Source organism: Neltuma alba, unplaced genomic scaffold (genome assembly GCF_004799145.2).
Source record: "Neltuma alba isolate B1F8T4 unplaced genomic scaffold, ASM479914v2 tig00005176_pilon, whole genome shotgun sequence".
Lineage (NCBI taxonomy): Eukaryota > Viridiplantae > Streptophyta > Magnoliopsida > Fabales > Fabaceae > Neltuma > Neltuma alba.
Genome location: NW_021634007.1, coordinates 1358 through 21563, shown reverse-complemented (window position 1 = coordinate 21563; position 20206 = coordinate 1358). Strand labels below are relative to the sequence as shown.

Here is a 20206-nt window from a genome sequence, read left to right as displayed (position 1 = left end):
GCACAATCGGCGTTGGATATGCATTATTTAAGTGAATATGAACGTAGAAATTAGACAGAACAGCGAGAGGAGAGGAATTTTGAGAGAGAAACACGTGGACGCTCATATCTAGGGTAAAGATTTTTTACCTCTCTTGGATATGTTTTTTCTACATTTCTACCAAAAGTTTTAGGGTTTGATAGAGTAATTTGGGGTTTAAGTCACAGCACTAATGAGCCATATGATACATCTTGGTTTTTAGGCTCCATGTACAAAGCTCATTCTAGTTTAAATTTGATTACCAATGTCAATATAAAACGTATCATAAGTAAAACTATTTAGTTATTATTTTTGAACAATATATCTAAAATATACACACTAAACAAATTAAACCCATAGTTTATAGTCATATACTGATTATTCTATATAATATATTTAGAGAAAGAGAAGACAAATAATGAGTCTAGAAGGCAATCCCAAAAAAAAAATGAAACTTTGCATATAATTTCATTCATTGTCATTGGATTTTCAGATGTATGATTATTAAAGAGTTAATTAAATATTGTATAATACATCAAGGGACTTCTAGCTCATAAAGAGTCTGGCCGGTACTCGGGTGGCAAAATTAAAAAAAAGAAAAAAAAAAATCTACAGTTTACGAGCTAAGATATTGCTATAAAAGGAGGACTAGCTAATTCCTTTCGCACAACACATACACACTTGCAACAATAATTAAGATCAGAGTACGTAATGGCTCTCAAAATGAAAGCAGTGTTGGCAATGGGACTTGCCATCGTGAGCCTTTTCTCAGTGGCTTCTGCCATTTCTGGAACTGCCACCTTTTACACTGTCTATGTTCGTAAGTATCTCATATTCGTCACATTGCCTTCTATTGTTCTGCTTCATCATAGCATTCTTGCACATTACCATTTTTGCACATTATGAATAACTCAGTCTCGCCCTCTAGATCTATCGGGGAAGGGCATAGAGTTACCTTCTTTTAATAACCTTCTCACTGATCACCTCACACGGTGATTGATTTAGAGATGATAAAAAAAGTTGAAGTTGGTGTGATTATTTGAAGCTTCTGCATGCAATGGATTTCAAAACGATGGAGTTATGATCGCCGCGGCGAGCGACTCTCTCTGGGACAACGGAGCTGCATGCGGAAGAAAGTACAGAGTGAGGTGCGCCAGTGGTACCAACCAAGGCGTGGCTAACCCTTGCCGGGGTGGAGCCGTCACAGTCAAGATTGTCGATCGCTGCCCTCCTCCGGCATGCAGAGGAACCATCGATCTCTCCCGTGAAGCTTTCTCTGCCATTGCCGACCCTAAAGAAGGAAAAATCAACATTGAATACACCCAGTAAGTAAATTCAATTCCCACTTCTTCAATACATCACTGTTGGTATTTTGGTTCACTCCGATTTCTTTTCATTTGTTTGCTGCTGATTTCATTGTTTGATGTGTTCAATTTTCAGGGTATGAAGCTTCTGGGAGATAATTCAAGATTTATCTAGGAGCATGAGGAGTTAATGGTCAATAAAACGTACATCAAATGTACGTGATGGAGAATAGTATTCATTTTCCAGGATTACTATGTGTCAAGTGTACTTTGATCTGAGTTTAACGATTTAATTAATAAAATATCTGTTGTTCTCAAACTGATCAAATTTAATTTCTTTCTCTTTCTTCATACGAAACAACGCTGAAGAACAATGAAAAAGGAAGCCGAAAGTTATAATATTAAGGGGGTCAGAAGTTTGTAATAAAAAAAAGGAAATGGAAATTCTGATGGTCATATCGAAACTACATTGGACCTCAACTTCGAAGAACATGATGGCTGACAGTAATTAAAAACGAAGGGCCAACAACTTCCATTGCCAATTAATATATGTCTGAAGTTGGATTGTGTATGTATATCTCTTGGTTGACCCAAAAGAGAAAAAACAAAGACAAGTGTGTGTGTGTGTGTGTGTGTGTGTGTGTGTTGAGGGTTAATACTTCTGTTGGCACTTTGAATATGTAACTAACAGTCCTACATTGGAGTTCTTGACTAATTAAAGACCGAGAGCAAAGGGTAATTAACGAAACTGCGTTGAAGCTTCTGCCTTTGGGGTGCTTTGGCTGTAACTTTGGTTGTAACTAATTACAGTTCTACACACTTTGGTTGTAACTAAGCTAATTTAATTTGAATTTATTCATTGTAAAATCACAAACATTTAAAAATTCTATTTTAATATAATAGACTGATCCATTTGAAATTATCGCAATTCGACATCGTGATTTGTCTTATCCATATCTTAAGATATTTTTCTGAGATTTTCTCTATTTTTATTTATGTTAGATTCTCAATCTAATAATTACTAGTGACTTCTTTCTGGGGTATTGTCAGCGTCATGCATGCTTGTAGAATAGGACATATAATCAGGTCGTACCAAGGGCAACTAAGGAGCATATTGTGGAGCTGATATGGTAATAACATGTTTGACAACCACAACTAATTAATAAACAGATAAATAACACGTACGTCATGAGATGTGCATCATGGAAAGTAATAAGCTTCATTTTTGTTACTTGCTCCAAGCACAATATGGAGCTTTTTAATTTCTGTTCATATACGTTTCAGTAGAATATATATATAAAGATGAACTCCTATTCCATCGAAAGATGCTAAAACATGAACAGTAATGAAAGGGAAGTACGTAGTATAATTTACAACACAGAATTAAAAAAATTACCACGTGTTTGGAATTGTGTGGTTATAAAGTTCGGAAGCAGGCTAACCACATAAACCAACCAACCTGTCACTATAATTTCACAGCCCTAAAACTACAATCCCATTAGCATATTCTACTTCATTGTGCCTAAGTGGAATTAATGACCTGTATGCATCAGACTCTCATATATATATATATATATATATATATATATGTATATATATATTCAATTAACTCATCGTTTAATTTACAAATGCATAGCTTATGATCTACTACCTCCGGTCTTTAATATAAGACCTCATTTGACTTTTATTTTAGTTCTAAATATAAAACCCCAATCCACTTTGTCTCTCATATTTATCCATTTTCTTCTAAGGTAATCCTTCCAATAATGGTAGTTCTAGCCAATACACTTGATTAGTAAGGATATTTTAGGAAAGATAATACTTATTTATTACAAATAACTAACTTTACTTATTTTCTTAATCTTTTCAAATTAGTCAACTAGCTCTTATATTTAAGACCGGAGGTAGTTATATATAAAGTTTATTTTAAGGTACAACTACAAATTCGGATTAGCTAGTGCAAGTTTCCATTGGCAATATATGTGTATATATAGACACACACACACATGGCTCGGGGTTTTGTCCTCTACGTATACTTTTGATAAACATTTTTTGCAGTTCTCGTAGATGTATCTCTCTCTCGCATTCTTACATTTATTAATGAGAACCCATACTTTCTTTGTTTCTGCAGGGTAAAACAAAACAGTAGTGAAGAGAAGCTGTACCTGATGACTTATTTCGAGAATTCCAAGAGAGTATATATTAGTCCAACTTTACAAGCCAAATACATCCAAATTTCTTCAGGACTACAAGGAGAAAGCAAAATGTTGTTAATAAGTGATAATATAAGTTATATATAGAGGATCATTATGTGTTCTGAAAACAAACGTGATTAACTATATTAAACGTGTAGAAAGAAAACAAGTTGAGTTGTGTATCCGTGGGTGTAACTAGTTAACAAACATACATTGACGGCAATAGAATGTAAAGTAATTATAATTATAATAATGAATAAATACGAATATTAAATCATGATGGTAAAATGTGCGTCGTGGATAACGTTCACGTTCGGTTTTCCATATGCACAAGGTATTGAGCCTTGTCATTAGTCCGGCCATTTACGTTTCAACAATAGAATTATTTTTATGTATTACAGCTCCCTCATCATTCTCTTGAGAGATACACATTATCATGAACAATAATGATAGGAAGCAGTAATTTATAGCATTAATATATATATATATATATATATATATATATATATATAGATCTTGATTCCTTACAAATTGAAGGACATGGGGAAATTTGTCAAATTTTTCAAATTTTTAGATCTTTACACATGAAAGATAAAATAGACTAAAGTTTTACATTTAGAATTAAAACTAACTCCTTAACTAACCCATATATATATATATATATTTAGGATTGCAGGACTACTATTTAATAAATATGATGTGAATAATATGTCTAAAATATACAAATTAGACATACCTATAGTTTATAGTCTATACTGATTATTCTATATAATATATTTAGAGAAAGAGAGCACAAATAGTGAGTGTAAAAGGCAACAAAAAAAAGGCTTTGTATATAACATAATTTCATTTATTTATATATGTCATTTTACTTTCAAATGCATGATTATGGAAGAGTTCATTTGATTAATGTTGTTTCATACAACAAGGGACTTTCTTGTTCAACCAAGAGTCTGGCCGGCTCTCGCGGGTGGCAAAATGAAAAAAAAAACAAACCTATAAATTACGTGCTATAAAAGGAGGACTAGCCAATCCCTCTTCCCACAACACATTCACACTGAGAACAATTAAGTGCAAATGGCTCTCAAAATGAAAGCATTGTTAGTAATGGGGCTTGCCATTGCAAGTCTCGTCTCGGAGGCTTCTGCAATTTCTGGAACTGCCACCTTTTACACTGTATATGTTCGTAAGTATCCATATTCTAGTCTTCTCCTTACAGCGTTTTGAGAGACAATAACAAAAGTTGCGGTTGATGTGATTAATTGCAGCATCTGCGTGCAATGGATTCCAAAATGACGGAGTTATGATCGCCGCCGCGAGCGACTCGCTCTGGGACAACGGAGCTGCATGTGGAAGAAAGTACAGAGTGAGGTGCGCCAGCGGTACCAACCAAGGCGTGGCTAACCCTTGCCGGGGTGGAGCCGTCACCGTCAAGATTGTCGATCGCTGCCCTCCTCCGGCCTGCAGAGGAACCATCGATCTCTCCCGTGAAGCTTTCTCTGCCATCGCCGACCCTAACGAAGGAAAAATCAACATTGAATTCACCCAGTAAGTAAATAATTCCCTCTCACCTTCAGTACATCACTGTTGTTTTATTTTGGTTTACTCCCATTTCATGTCATTTTTTTGCTACTGATGATTTTTTTTTTTGGTGTCTTCAATTTTCAGGGTATGAAGCTTCTGGGAGATAATGTAATATTTATGTAGGAGATCAGCAGTTTGGAGTTAATGGCGAATAAAACGTACATGAAATGTACCTGATGGAAAATAGAATTCATTTTCCATGAATAATGTGTCAAGCGTTTAATTTGATCTGTGTGTTAAATGTTTCAATCAATAAAATATTCATTGTTTTATATACCCTCTCCCACACATCAGAACTCTCACGACTCAAATTGGTCAAATTTAATTTCTTTCTCTAGCGTCATACAAAACAGCAATGAACAATGAAAAAGGAAGCAGAACGATATGGAATTAAACAAGACGAAGAGAATATAATATTGCATGCAGGGCCGTCAGAATCATATTGAAACTATATATATTCGGCCTCTATCACGATTTCAATACAAACAATACGAGACGGTTAACTTCGATGAATATGATCGGTTATAAGAATAACGAAGGAGCAACATTTACGCACATGTGCGTGCATAAAAGACCGAAGTTGGATTGTTTATCTAGGTTGACCCAAAAGAGGAAAAAACCAATGTTTGGATTTGGAGCCACTTTGTCTGTTTGAGGGGAAAATGAGCCGGGTAGGATGTTGGGTTGGACGAGTTACTTTGATTACTTTTGTTTCCTTCCAAACAACATTGCTTTTGGTTTTCTAGAAAAAATGAAAAGAAAATGCTTCCCAAATGTGACATCTCATCCAAAAGTTTGAAGACTAAAGACCAAGATAAAGAAGATGATGGGGGATGTCATTATCCAAGTTTTTTTTTTTCTTGGACCAAAATTAGTCAAGTTTGCTGCATATTAAAAAAAAAAAAAGATATGAAAAGTAGCGTATGGTTGGATGATAGAAAAACACACAAGAAAAATTCAAAATCCCAAGCCTATATTTCCATGCACCAATTTAATGTGTAGCAGGCTTAATTAAATGATGATGATATTCCACGTCAAAAAACAATGATGATGATATTTGATGGGTTACTTATGCATAGGTAAATGTGTAAGTAAGATTTTATAAGAGAATAATTCTCCATATATATTGTAAATTTTTCGGAACCAAAAGATTTTAAACATTATTTTTTTCTAACCACTAACCATATTATTTGCATTAATAAAAGAAGTTAAAAATCTGTCAAGTGATTATATTAATATAAATTGCCGCTTTATTTTATTGTCATTTAAAATTTATTTTTATATGTTATGATTGTTATTCTTATTTTTTAAAAAAGAATTATTATGTAATTATAAATTATATTACTTCAATCATGATCATTCTAACTCCAGTTTGAAATGCTGTCTTAATTAGTTTATTGAGCAATATGATTTTCAATATGTTAAAAAAAACGCACAAATTATGTTCAATTTTAAGAGTTATGTTCTTTTTTTTTGGTGTGGAGGAACCTCAAGGGTTATGTTCAGTGGCACTTTGAATGCAACTGCCAATGCTATAAAGTTCCTGACGAAGCTAGATTTGTTTTGTTGGTGAAAGTATAAAATGAGTTTCTTTTACATATCTAAAATATTAAATAGAGGCTAAACTCTTTCTGTCACATTGCCGATATTTTTTATTTTTTAAGTTTTTCAGTCTAATACTCCCTCTTCGGTTTCTTCTTGTAAGAAATAATTATCACCTATAACTTGTTTCTCTTTACAAAAGACATTTAAAGGATGTCTAAAATTTATGTTATTTTTTTATTTTGTCCCATTTAGTTACTCATTTTAACATCTATATATTTATTATACATGGCCTATGGAGTATTCTCTTTACCATACATTTTCTGTCTTTCATAATCTAATTTTTATTTTAACAATTTTCTTTTTTTTAATACCCGCTCCCTTATAAATAAGAGTATTTTTGAGATAAAAATTTGGAGTTTTTACATATGGATTGTATCTAACTAATTTTAACCAATATTTAAATCATCGTGACTTGGTTAATTATTTATTATAAAAAAGAACTAGGGGTAATTGCCACACTGGCTTCTGTTTGGGGGTATTGGGCGCAGAATATAACAGTCGGCGCTCCTGGGTTGATGTCAATGTTTAATTTAATATTTTTGGAGAAAGAGAAGACAAATAGGAGTGTAAAAGGCCAAAAGAAAAACTTTGCATATAATTTCATTTAATATGGTATCACACAACAAGGGACTTCCAGTTCAATTGCCTGGCCGGCTATTGGGTGCAAAACAAAACAAAACAAAAAATCTACAATTTACGTGCTAAGATTTTGCTATAAAAGGAGGACTAACAAATCCCTCTTGCACAACAGATTCGCATTTTGAACAATATAATTAAAGTGTAATGGCTCTCCAACTTCAAGCATTGTTATTAATTGGGCTTGCCATTGCAAGCCTCGTCTCAGCAGCTTCTGCTATTTCTGGAACTGCTACCTTTTATACTGTATATGTTCGTAAGTGTCCCATGTTTATCACATTGCCTTCTACTCTTCTACTTATAGCATTCTTGTGCCATTAATAACAACTCAGCCTCGACCTCCACATCTTCAGGAGGGCATAAAGAGAAATTATCTTCTTTTAACATAACTTTCTCACTAATCACTCACTTCACCAGCGCTTCATCTGTGATCATGATTTGCCTCTAGAATTAGTGCATGAAGCAAATTTGTGCCGCATAGTCATAAAGAAGTGAAGCGAAGCTAGGTAGATCGGGAGACTATCAAACACACATTCACGCAGTGATTGGTTTACAGAAAATAACAAAGTTGTGGTTGGTGTGATTAATTGCAGCGTCTGCATGCAATGGATTCCAAAACGACGGAGTTATGATCGCCGCCGCGAGCGACTCGCTCTGGGACAACGGAGCTGCATGTGGAAGAAAGTACAGAGTGAGGTGCGCCAGCGGTACCAACCAAGGCGTGGCTAACCCTTGCCGGGGTGGAGCCGTCACCGTCAAGATTGTCGATCGCTGCCCTCCTCCGGCATGCAGAGGAACCATCGATCTCTCCCGTGAAGCTTTCTCTGCCATCGCCGACCCTAACGAAGGAAAAATCAACATTGAATTCACCCAGTAAGTAGATAATTCCCTCTCACCTGTTGTTTTATTTTGGTTTACTCCCATTTCTTGTCATTTATTCACTACTGATTTTTTTTTTTGTTTGACGTCTTCAATTTTCAGGGTATGAAGCTTCTGGGAGGCAATGCGACATATTTATGTAGCAGCATGTGGAGTAGTAAATGGTGAATAAAACGTACAACAAATGTACGCTATGGAGAATAGAATTCATTTTCCATGAACTACGTGTGTCAAGTGTTTGATCTGTGTGTTCTAACGATTTTATTAATAAAATATTTATTGTTTTATATATCCTCTCCTACATATATATAGAACTACTCTCACCACTCAAACTGATCAAATTTAATTTCTCTCTCTTGCTTCATCCAAAAAAAAAAAATGAACAACGAAAATGGAAGCAAAAAGTTATAATAATATCAGGGGATGAGAAGTTTGTAGTAAAAAAGGATATGGAAGTTTTGTTGATCAGAACGAAAAGGTAGTAAAACAAGATGAAGAGAATATTGCATGCAGGGCCATCACAATCATATTTAAAATATATATATATTATGCGGACCCAATCGTGCTTTCGATACGAACATGATAAAACTTGTAGAAACATCAATACAAGCTAAGAGGGTTCAACTTCGATGAACAAGATCGATGATAGTAATAACGAGGAACGAACAATTTCTATTGCCAATTAATATATGTATGTGTGTATGTAATATACGCGCATATATGCATCAAAAGTCTGAAGTTGGATGTGTTTTTGGTTGACCGAAAAGAGGGGAGGAAAACCAAGAGAAGTGTATGATGAGGGTTAAGTTCTGTTGGCACTTCGGATGTACGTACTACCTCCGGTCCTACTTATAAAATCCCGTTCATATATTACAAATGAGATCCTATAATTAAGACTAAAAGTAGTAAAGAATAATTCAACATTGGAGTTCTTGACTAAAGACTGATAGCAAAGTGTAATTCACAAAACTACATTGAAGCTTCTGCCTTTGAAGTACTTTGACTGTAGTAACTTTGGAAGTAACTAACAAACCTTCGTCGGAGCTTCTAAACGTATGATGGTTGCAACTAAGCTAATGTGATATTTTTTTTAATTATAAAAGGAGGTTTTGTAGATATATGGAATATTTTTTGAGGAAAATTGCTATAGGGTCCCAAGAAAAGAATTTAATCATTCAAAAGTCTAATAGCATCCGAGGGGTCTGCAATAACAGGTCTTAATGTAGATAATGACAATACATTTTTGCTTCTCATTATTTGTTATTAAAACTTTTTGATAACTAAATCCCTTTCTTAGAACCTCATAGTAATTCTTCCTATTTTTTATCAATAATAGTGGCTAATCCCTTTCATATGTATTAAAGGCAAAGCATAATTAATGCTCCCGCCCTTCACATTTAATTTATGCTCCATATACATAAAACTAGACTTCGGTCCATCAGAATATATTTTATTTCTTTTTTGTATTAAAAAAACAGGATAAACAATGTTAAAAAATTTGTGTTATAAAAATAGAGCTGCCAAAAAGTGGAGGTTGTAAAATAGTGAGCAGAACCCAGCGAATTTAGGTTTTGGTGGATTGGGATTCCATAAAAGCAAATCAATTTTTAACGTTAGCTCCACTCGGTAATAGCTAACTAATTAAATTCTCTTTCCCATCACGCTGCTGATATTTTGTTTTTGTTCGTATTGTCAGGGCTCTTGTGATGCTTGCAAGATAGTTAGGCCATAAGGAACCAAATTTGGTACTCATCATTGCAGTGAGATCTGTATCGTTCAAATACACAATCTATATTTAAAATTTTTAATTGATGGTTTCAAATAAGAAAATTATTTTTTAAAAAAAAATTGATAGTTAAGAAACAATATATACGTTAGATTTTGTGTACACATTAAATTATTACAATATTAAAAATATAAGAAAATTATGTTAAATCTGAATGACTCAATTTTATTATGGACAGTCTAGATTTAGTTACCTAAACTGAATTCCAGACGGTACCAAGAAGATGGTAACAACAACACTAATAATAAATAGAAAAATAAGACGTACGCCATGAGATGTGCATCATGGAAAGTAATACTCCTCCGTTCTATAATATAAGACCTAATTATTAAGTTAATTTTGGTCATAAATATATTACTTATTTATCATATTTATCAATTTTTCCTAAATTATCCCTATAGATACTTCCTCAACCATAATCAAGTAAGTGAGAAAGTGAGGATATTAAGAAAAATGATTATGGTGTTTTAAAAAAAAATATGTCATATTTTTTATAATTAACTAACTTACCTAACTTCTTTCATTTAATCAAATTAGTTAAATAGGTCTTATATTAAGGACCAGAGGAGTGTATATATATATATAATAAGCTTCATTTTTTTTTCTCCAAGCAAAACACATGGATGGAGCTTTAATTTCTGCTCATATACGTTTCAGTAGAATTATATATATATATAATATATATATATATTAGAACTCCCACTCTGTTGAAAGATACAAAACACGAACAATGAAAGGGAACTACGTAGTAATTTACAACACAGAAATAAAAATTACTATCAGTTTGGAATTGTGTGGTTGTAGAGTTGGGAAGCATGCTAACAACATAATCCGGCCAATCATTCTTTATAATTTCGCAGCCCTCAGCTACAACGCCATTAGGATATTCGACCGCATTATTCCTGAGTACAATCACCGGAGAATCCAAATTAAATCCATCCAAAATATCTATATTCAAATTCAGGCCTACATGAGACCATATTAGAGATTTTCGAATATTGATAAATGACTAGAATGTCCCTCTTTAATTAAAAATAAAAATTGATTATTTTATTCCTCTCAAATGGTTCATAATCTCTTATTATTAATATATAGACGAAAAACATATAAATAAATTTTCAGTGTTTGAAATTTTGTGTATATAATTAAAACTTTCAAAATATTTTAAAAAATTTTTAAATTACAATATAAGTAATCTTCAAGTAAATATTTCTTATTTTCAGATTGTAAATATTTATTTTAAGAGTTTGAAATATTTCGATTATAAGAAATATCTAATACTGAATTGTTATAATTTACGTTTTTGGTTGAATCTCTAATAAATAAAACTAATGTAGATGACAATAAATGAAAATAAAAAAATTTACTTAAAGGCTACTTATATTTATAATTTATCATTTTTTATTAAAATATTTAATCTGTTTTAGTTATGTATATACAAATTTAAACATTGTAAAATTATTTATATGTTTTTTTGTCTTAAAAATAATTATAAAAGATGAGGGATCCCTTGGAAGGGATAAAATAATCAATTTTTTAATTAAAGAGGGGCATTCTAGTTATTAACAACATTCAAAAATTTCTAATTAGACCTCACCACTTGATTAAAAATTTGTTAAAAATGTAGGTCTGAATTTAGATACAGATATATCAGTTGAATTTATTTGGGATTCTCCATAGAATCAATGACTCTTATATGTAGAGAGATTAATAAATAAAAGATCCAGTTTCATAAATAATTTGCAAATGCATAATTATCAAGAATCTGACTTACCTGCTTGAAAATACTTTATGTATACTTTAGAGATATATATGTGCATATATATATATATATTTATAGTTTTCCTTGATGTCTCTTTCTCTCTCCCATTCTTACGATTATCAATTAGAATTAGAGCTATTAATGCGAGCCCAACTCGTCAGCCCGCCAAAAAGGGCAGGCTCGTGTTGGCAATATGCTAGCCCGCCAAGGTGCGGGCTATTCCTGCATCGTTTTGAGCTCGCTCCGCCACGGGCTAGCCCGCAGGTTGGCGGGCTGGCTCGCCTTTTTTTTTTTTTTAATTTTCATATAATTCCTAATATAGTTAAAATATTTTGACCATCAAATTCTACACAAACAATTAAACATTGCTTCTTTCATATCATTGTATAAGTAATTAAACACTTTATATATTTGTGATTCTGTGTGTAGTTACACGAAGATTATCGTCTATTTTTTATTTTTCATTTATTTGTTGCGTCACTATAAAAGCCTTTATAAAATTAAATAAACATGTAATACTTATACATTTGTACATAAAATATCTACTTAATTAATTTGGATAAGAAAACTAAATTACTTTGAATAAGAAAACTAGTTAAATTAATTATTTATAAAAAAATATTATTTTTTTAAAATATCTTCTTAAATTATAAATTAATCTTCACTTTATTTTATTGTAATTCACTATTCAAATTCAAGATTCGAAACTTAATTTTAACATTTCAAATTAAACTCAACCTATACTAATAATAATAGTTTTTATTAAAAAAAAAAATATTGAGACGACCCGCCAACCTTCCTGGCGGGCTCGGACTGGCATGCAAAAATACGGGCTAAAGCTTTAGGCCCGTACTGTCATGGGCTGGCCGGTATCCGTATCACCAATCGTATTACCACCTCTAATTAGAACCCATCGTTTCTCGGTTTCTGCAGAGTAAAACAAAACATGTACGTCGAACAATGAAGAGGAGCCGTGCACGACTTATTTCGAGAATTCCAAGAGAGAATATAATTAGTGTAACTTCATAAGTTAAACACACCCAAATTTCTTCAGGAATACAAGGACAAAACAAAAAGATTGTCAGTAAGTGATAATATAGGTTATATCCTATATGTGATCATGATGTTTCCTAAAATAGTTGTGGGGTTTGTAGGGCTGCTTTGGACGCAAACCTGCCACGCAAATTAAATACACTCGTTTGTTTATTATTATTATTTTTTTTGCGCAGGTTTTCATGTTTATACTTATAACTCGTTTTACAATACATAATTGATTTTATTTTCTGATAGTATGCTTTTTTTTGTCAGATAGAATGCTTGCTGTATATCGTTTAATAATTGTATTGGGATGAGGGATTTAAAAGGAAAAAAAAAGAAGAATTAAGAGTATTTTTGAAAAAAAAAAAAGGTATGCTTTTGATATCCTTGTTTAACTTTAACTAACCTTTTTAATCTGCATGAAGCCGTTTTATATAAATAGAAACGTTATAGTTTTATAGGTACACTCCCACATGTCAGAAATCAAATTTAATTTCTTTACCAAACAATAATGAACAATTAAAAAGGTGTTTGACAACCCTTAAAAGTGCTTCTCAAGACAAACTCCTCTACATATTTACTTTATAAACCATAAAAGTACTTTTAAAATCATAGTTTGGTTTCTATCTGAACACCCTCTAAATAAGTTATAATTGGGGATCGGACTTTTATAGTTAACTAAGTATTTACGAAAAAGGAAATGGAACTTTTGTTGGTTAGAACGAAAAGGGGACAAAACCATGAAGAGATGAAGAGAATATTTCATGGAGGGCCATTGTAATCATATTGAAAACAGTATGCGGCCCTAACCAAACAGGCTCTTAAACATGTAGAAAGAAAACAAGTTCAATTGTATATCTTTGGATGTAACTAATAATTAACAATCATACATTGATGGGGATAGGATGTAGAGTAATTATAATAATAATTATTATTATAATTATAATAATAAAATATGCGTCATGGAATATAATATTCATATGTTCGGTTTTCCATATGCACAATATATGTATTGAGCCTTCTTAGTCCGGCCATATACATTTCAATAGAACTATTTATATACTCTCTCCAATCCTTATTATAACATTCAAATAACTAATTCGCGGGTAACAAACAATTAGTTAAAAGAATAAATAAGTTAGAAATATGTTTTTATTTTTAAATATGCCTTTAAAATAAATAAGAAAAAAGATGAAAGTGAATAAGTGGGAAAATGTGATAAGAGAGATTATGACAAAAAAGAGATAATAAATAAATAAGAGAAAAATTGGAAAAATGCATTAAATATTAAGATAAATTCAAATTAAAAATTATAAAATAGATCATACCCCTTCTTAAATTTGAAGTTTATATTCATGAACAGTGATAAGGAAGCGGTGTTTTATAGCACAGAATTATCAAACGTGGGTCCTTTTTTCCCCCAGAAAAAGGGGAAATGTCTATTCTTTTTTCCATTTAATCCAAACGAAGTTTAATTTATTAATAAGTTTTTCTATAATTTATATCATCCAAAATTTTCACCAATATGACCTTATAATTAAGGAGGGAATAAATATATGTTGGTGTGTTAGAACTTTTTGTGGTAATCATGCATTCACAACAAGCTAAGTGCATAGACGTGGGTGCACCCCTATATCTAAAGAGAGATTTATATATATATATATATATATATATATATGTCAGTGATTTTGAGGGATCTATTAAATAAACTAGAATACACACACATATACAGACATATAACTATATATATATATATATCTATAAATAGAGTAAATCCTGAAATATAATGTAAGTCTGTCCGTGAGAGTATAAATGAGATCAAGTAGTCTCGTTCGTATTTTTATCTATTTATCATTTTATTTGCAAATGCGTAATAAAAACATCTAACTTAACTGATTAAAAATATAGTTTATTTCTGGCTCAAATCTTGATTATTACTAGCCGGTTGTTCAAGTTTATTCCCATCGACGTTGTGTAGAACGTTTTGTCCTCTGCCTTTCATAAAATTATTTATACTTCTGCTCTCTCTCTCTCTCTCTCTCTCTCTCTCTCTCTCTATAACTTCTTTAGAAATGTTTTGTCCTCTTTACGTGAACTCCAATAATTGTGAGATTGCTTCATTAAGAGTTGAAACGAAAACACTTTGACCAACCAAACCCACTAAGTACTCCTCTAGTCGTATTTATAAGATGAAAAAAGAAGATATTTTTTATCTTATTTATAGGGCACTGAGAGAATTTTTTTGTATAAATATACAATTTTATATTAATTTATTATTATGTTGATTTTTTTACATGATGTGTAATGTATATTAAATAGGAATAAAGTTAAAAAGTGTCAAATTTTAAATAAGAGTTAATAAAGTTTAAAATTTTGCTTGATTTGTGTGAAACATGTTGAAAGTAACTTATAAATAGGACTAGAGAAGTATATTGTTTTGGAGGGCTGCTTGCGACGCAGCTATTCGATCGGATACATTAATTTTTTTGCATCTTGTATTGATCGGAATAATCAATGTCCCGTGCATACCAATGTGCAGATTCATACATGAAAGTATGTTTTGTAAGATCTTATGTTTCAATATATAAAGCACTTCATAAAGCTTTAAGAGCAATTAATAACTTTTTACTTAAAATGCTCTTAGGAGTATATCACATTACTTACCTCCTGCCTAACAAATCATCAATGATTGATATTTGATAGAATTATTTTTTCATATTATCCTTAAGAAAATTAATTAGAATGTTCATTTATTAATAAGAGAATATTTATCTCTTATTTAATAAGAGCATGTTATAAATCTCATATCGAAGAGTCTCACAACTCACAAGTGTGATGTGATTTGTAATACAGGTTTTGTTTTTTTTTTAAGGATGGGACTCTTTATTTAAATTTGTGTTCATAATAAAGGTGCTTTCATTAAGAGCTCAATGTTCACAAAGAAGGATATCTATAGAAGGTTTTAACTATCACGAAATGGAATGAAGTGTTGTGATATGAAACTATTAAGGATGTCAACTTTCAAATGTGGGGTGTACTGTTATAAGTTTCACATCTGGGAGCCGCATAAGTGTGGTGTCACTTATAAATTTAAGGAGCTTCATTTGAATAGGCTAATCTTTTGAGATTGTTGTTTAAGCTTCTTTTTATAAGAGCATAAGTGAAAAATTGTATTAAATGCTTTTATAATAGTAAGTGATGGGATTAATAAATTAGAACATTTTTTGGGCGAAAGGAAAAGAATATGTTAATAAAATAACATTACATTTTGTTAAAATTCTAAGCCATTTATTAATATATTAATGCGTGTGCTAATTAAAAGGTGAAAATGACAACTATTTTCGAAGTAAGGGAGTACAACTCATTCCATAACAAGGATCATACTATAATATAAGTTCAAATATTATGAAGACAAAACGTATAATAAGTGATGTTGTTTGTAAAGATGTGTAACAATGTAATTAAAATATGCAATCTACGTCCTAAATCTTCTATAAAAGGAGGACTAATCATCCCTCTCTCACAGCACAACTACGTAGATTGGCAGTTGCAAATCATCAAGTGAAATGGCCCCCAACATGAACTCAGTGCTTGTCGTGTTGGCCATCGCAAGCCTTGTTTCAGTGGCATCTGCCATTTCTGGAACTGCCACATTTTACACCAAATTAACTCGTGAGTTTCCATCTTTGATTATATATCTATCAAACAACATTATTAACACAGATAACAACACAAGAGTTTAACTATGTTATTATATTGGCGTGATTAATTGATTAATTATTATATTGTAGCTTCTGCGTGCTTTGAGGGCCGAAACGAGGGCACGATGGTGGCAGCGGCGAGCAAGTCGATCTGGGAGAATGGAGCTGCATGTGGAAGAAGGTACAGAGTCCGATGCACCGGCGGTACCACCGGCGGTGTGGCTCACCCTTGCCGGGGTGGAAGCGTTACCGTCAAGATTGTGGATCTCTGCTTAGACTGCCAAGGAACCATCGATCTCTCTCGTCAAGCTTTCTCTCACATCGCTAACCCTGTCGAAGGAAAAATCCGCATTGACTTCACCCAGTAATTTGAATCCTCTCTTCCTAATTTTCAACTCAATTACTTCATCTACTTTACTCACTATTTCTTTGCTATATTTTCAGGGTATGAAGCTTCTGGGAGAGAATTATATATCTAACTGTATATCCAGGAGGATGTGGATTTAATGGTGAATAAAACGTACAAGATCACAGATTATTATATACGGATATCCTGGAAAATAGGGTTCATTTTAATTTCCATGAATTATGCGTATGTGTCCAGTGTTTCAGTGCCTGTTAAGTTTTAATTAATAAAATATTTTGAGTTTTTGCAATGACTAAAGAAACGATGGATAATGACAAATATATATGAGAAAGCTGTATTGATTTTATAGATATTCCTCAACGGCCATATGATCCGATAGTACAAAATCAATGAGGAAATAGTACAAGCTTTCAGGAAATACGAAAAGAAATGTCATAGTTTGCAGAAAGGAAATAAGGAAAGATTCCTCCAGGAGAGAGAGAGAGTCTTCAATAAATATTCCACACCAATCCTTACACTCCCTCGTCCTATTATAGTCATGCGTCATTCTCCAATTCGCGAAGCTTCCAGCTTTTCTTCTTAATCCTCAAGCTTCTCCGGACTGGTTCATTTTGGGCCAGCTTCTCTTGCAACTTTGGGCCTGGGTTCGTTACATCACCCCCTCCATTGAAATGAACCTTGTCCTCAAGGTTCAAGGTTGGATACAGCTGTTGCAAGTCTTGCTCGAATTCCCAAGTGTGTTCAGACGTTCCGTCCCATTGGACCTGAAATTGTCGCATCCACTGCCCATTCTGCTGTACCCAGCGTGCCCCATTAATTCCCACTGGTTGACTAATTGGCCCTTCTGGTACTGTTAACAGGGGTAATGGCAAGTGAGTGGCCGTATCATCGCCGTGAAATTTTTTCAACATAGAGACATGAAACACCGGATGAATCCTTGCATAATCAGGAAGCTGGACTTTGTAAGCAACAGACCCAATACGCTCAACAATGGGAAAAGGGCCAAAATAATGCATAGGTAGTTTCTGAAATTTCCGCAGTTGCACGGAGTGTTGTCTGCAAGGTTGCAATTTTATCAGAACCAAATCTCCCACCTGAAACTCCACTTCTGTTCTTTTCTTATCTGCGTAAAGCTTCATACGCTGTTAAGCCTTTTTGATGTTGGATTTCAAGATGTCTAACACCTCGTCCCTCTGCTCTAATTGCTGATGAATATCGAGAGGTGTATCCTCTGCTGAACTATGTCGTAACAGGGGAGGGGGATCCCTGCCATAAACGACCTTGAAGGGAACCATTCCAATTGAGGAATGAAACAAAGTGTTGTACCAAAATTCTGCCCAGGGTAAATAATTAAGCCATTTTCTGGGAAAATCAGACACAAAGCATCTCAGATACATTTCAACACATTTATTTAGGGCCTCTGATTGCCCATCCGACTGGGGGTGGTATGCAGAACTGAAACATAGTTGTACACCTTGTAACTTCATCAAATGCTTCCAGAAAGCACTAGTGAAGGTCCGATCTCTATCTGATACAATTGTTCTTGGCAGCCCATGCAGTTTAATAATATTGTGCAAAAAAGCTTCAGCAACTATTTGACTGGAAAAATGGCTCGGTAGAGGAATGAAATGGGCATACTTAGACAATCTATCAACCACTACCATAATAACTGAATAGCCTTTCACAATTGGAAGCCCCACTATAAAATCCATAGCAACATTTTCCCAAATCCGTTCAGGAACAGACAACGGTTGAAGCAATCCTGAAGGGTGTAGTTGTGACAGTTTTGCCCGCTGACATACAGCACAATTCCGAATGTAATTTCTAATATCCTTCCGCATCTTGGCCCAAAAATAAAGTCTGGCAATTCTGTGAAAAGTGCGAAGGAATCCTGCATGCCCTCCTGTTATAGAGGAATGAAACTCATCTAAAATCATCTTCAGCAATTGTGCATCATCGTGTGGGATTACCAGGCGATGTTTCCAGTATAAATCTTGATCACAAAGATGGAAGTGTTTCATCGAGCTCGGATCTTTTTCTAATTTTTCCTTCAATTGTAAAATCAAAGAAGAAGTTCATACCCTGGTGTATATGTGATCCATGAAAGTATTCTCCACCGTAGTTAGCGCCATACAAGATACTCTAGACAAGGCATCGGCCACCTGATTCGTTTTGCCTGGTTTGTATTCAATATCAAATTTGTAGCCCAACAGTTTGGGTAGACAGGCTACCTGCTCTGGTGTCTGGATGGTCTGGTCATTAAGGTGCTTTAAGCTGTCATGATCCGTCCGTATGATAAAATGGTGCCCCAATAAATAATGACGGAATCGAGAGACTGCTTCTGTGATTGCGTATAATTCTCGAACATACACTGATTGTGTCTGCATCCGAGGAGATAATTTCTTGGAGAAAAAAGCAATTGGGTGTTGATCTTGACTCAATACTGCTCCGATTCCCACACTAGAAGCATCTGTCTCCAGTACAAAAGATTTCTGAAAATTTGGCAGCGCTAAGACAGGAGCCGTAGTGAGTGCTTGTTTCAGGGCTCCAAAGGCTTCTTGGGCTTGGGGGCTCCAATTAAATGAATCCTTCTTTAATAATTCAGTGAGTGGCCCAGCAATCGTGGCGTACTTGTTGATGAACTTTCGGTAGTATCCGCTGAGGCCCAGGAACCCCTTTAACTGAGTGACATTTATAGGTATGGGCCATTCTTGAATTGCTCGAATCTTCATCGGATCCATTTCCACTCCTTTAGCTGACACTACATGCCCCAAATACTCAATCTTTGTTTTACCGAATGCGCACTTGGACCTTTTTGCATATAGCCGGTGTTCAACCAACACTTTCATCACCAATTCCAAGTGTCGTAGATGTAATTCCCAAGTGGCACTATATATTAAAATGTCATCAAAGAATATTAAAACAAATTTCCTCAAAAAGGGTTGGAACACTGAATTCATCAGAGCCTGGAAAGTTGCTGGCGCATTTGTTAATCCGAATGGCATTACAAGCCACTCATATAATCCTTGATGAGTACGAAATGCCGTCTTCTCTCTGTCCACTTCTCGCATTAGAATCTGATGATACCCAGACCTAAGGTCAAGCTTAGAATAGTAAGTGGACCCATATAGTTCATCTATTAATTCATCAACCGTGGGCATAGGAAAAGCATCCTTGACTGTGACAGTATTTAACGCCCTATAATCTATACAAAACCTCCATGTTCCATCCTTCTTTTTCACCAATATCACAGGGGCGGAGAATGGGCTATTGCTAGGTCGAATTAAACCTTCCTGTAATAATTCTTGAACCATGTTTTCAATCTCTGTTT

At 33.6% G+C, this 20206-nt stretch overlaps 4 protein-coding genes across 4 annotated transcripts; all 4 read left to right on the top strand.

The window, feature by feature from the left end:
* The first annotated feature begins 729 nt into the window (after positions 1-729).
* LOC114747000 (EG45-like domain containing protein) lies at positions 730-1347 on the top strand. Its single transcript, XM_028935283.1, has 2 exons — positions 730-838; positions 1064-1347. Exons 1-2 carry the CDS (start codon positions 730-732, stop codon positions 1345-1347), a joined length of 393 nt encoding a protein of 130 aa, XP_028791116.1.
* A 3247-nt stretch (positions 1348-4594) lies between these two features.
* LOC114746998 (EG45-like domain containing protein) lies at positions 4595-5069 on the top strand. Its single transcript, XM_028935282.1, has 2 exons — positions 4595-4703; positions 4786-5069. The coding sequence occupies exons 1-2, from the start codon at positions 4595-4597 to the stop codon at positions 5067-5069; spliced, it is 393 nt and encodes a 130-aa protein (XP_028791115.1).
* Positions 5070-7489: 2420 nt separating this feature from the next.
* LOC114746996 (EG45-like domain containing protein) lies at positions 7490-8219 on the top strand. The gene is made up of 2 exons (XM_028935280.1): positions 7490-7598; positions 7936-8219. The coding sequence occupies exons 1-2, from the start codon at positions 7490-7492 to the stop codon at positions 8217-8219; spliced, it is 393 nt and encodes a 130-aa protein (XP_028791113.1).
* An 8154-nt stretch (positions 8220-16373) lies between these two features.
* On the top strand, positions 16374-16876 carry LOC114746997 (EG45-like domain containing protein). The gene is made up of 2 exons (XM_028935281.1): positions 16374-16479; positions 16599-16876. Exons 1-2 carry the CDS (start codon positions 16374-16376, stop codon positions 16874-16876), a joined length of 384 nt encoding a protein of 127 aa, XP_028791114.1.
* Positions 16877-20206: the final 3330 nt, after the last annotated feature.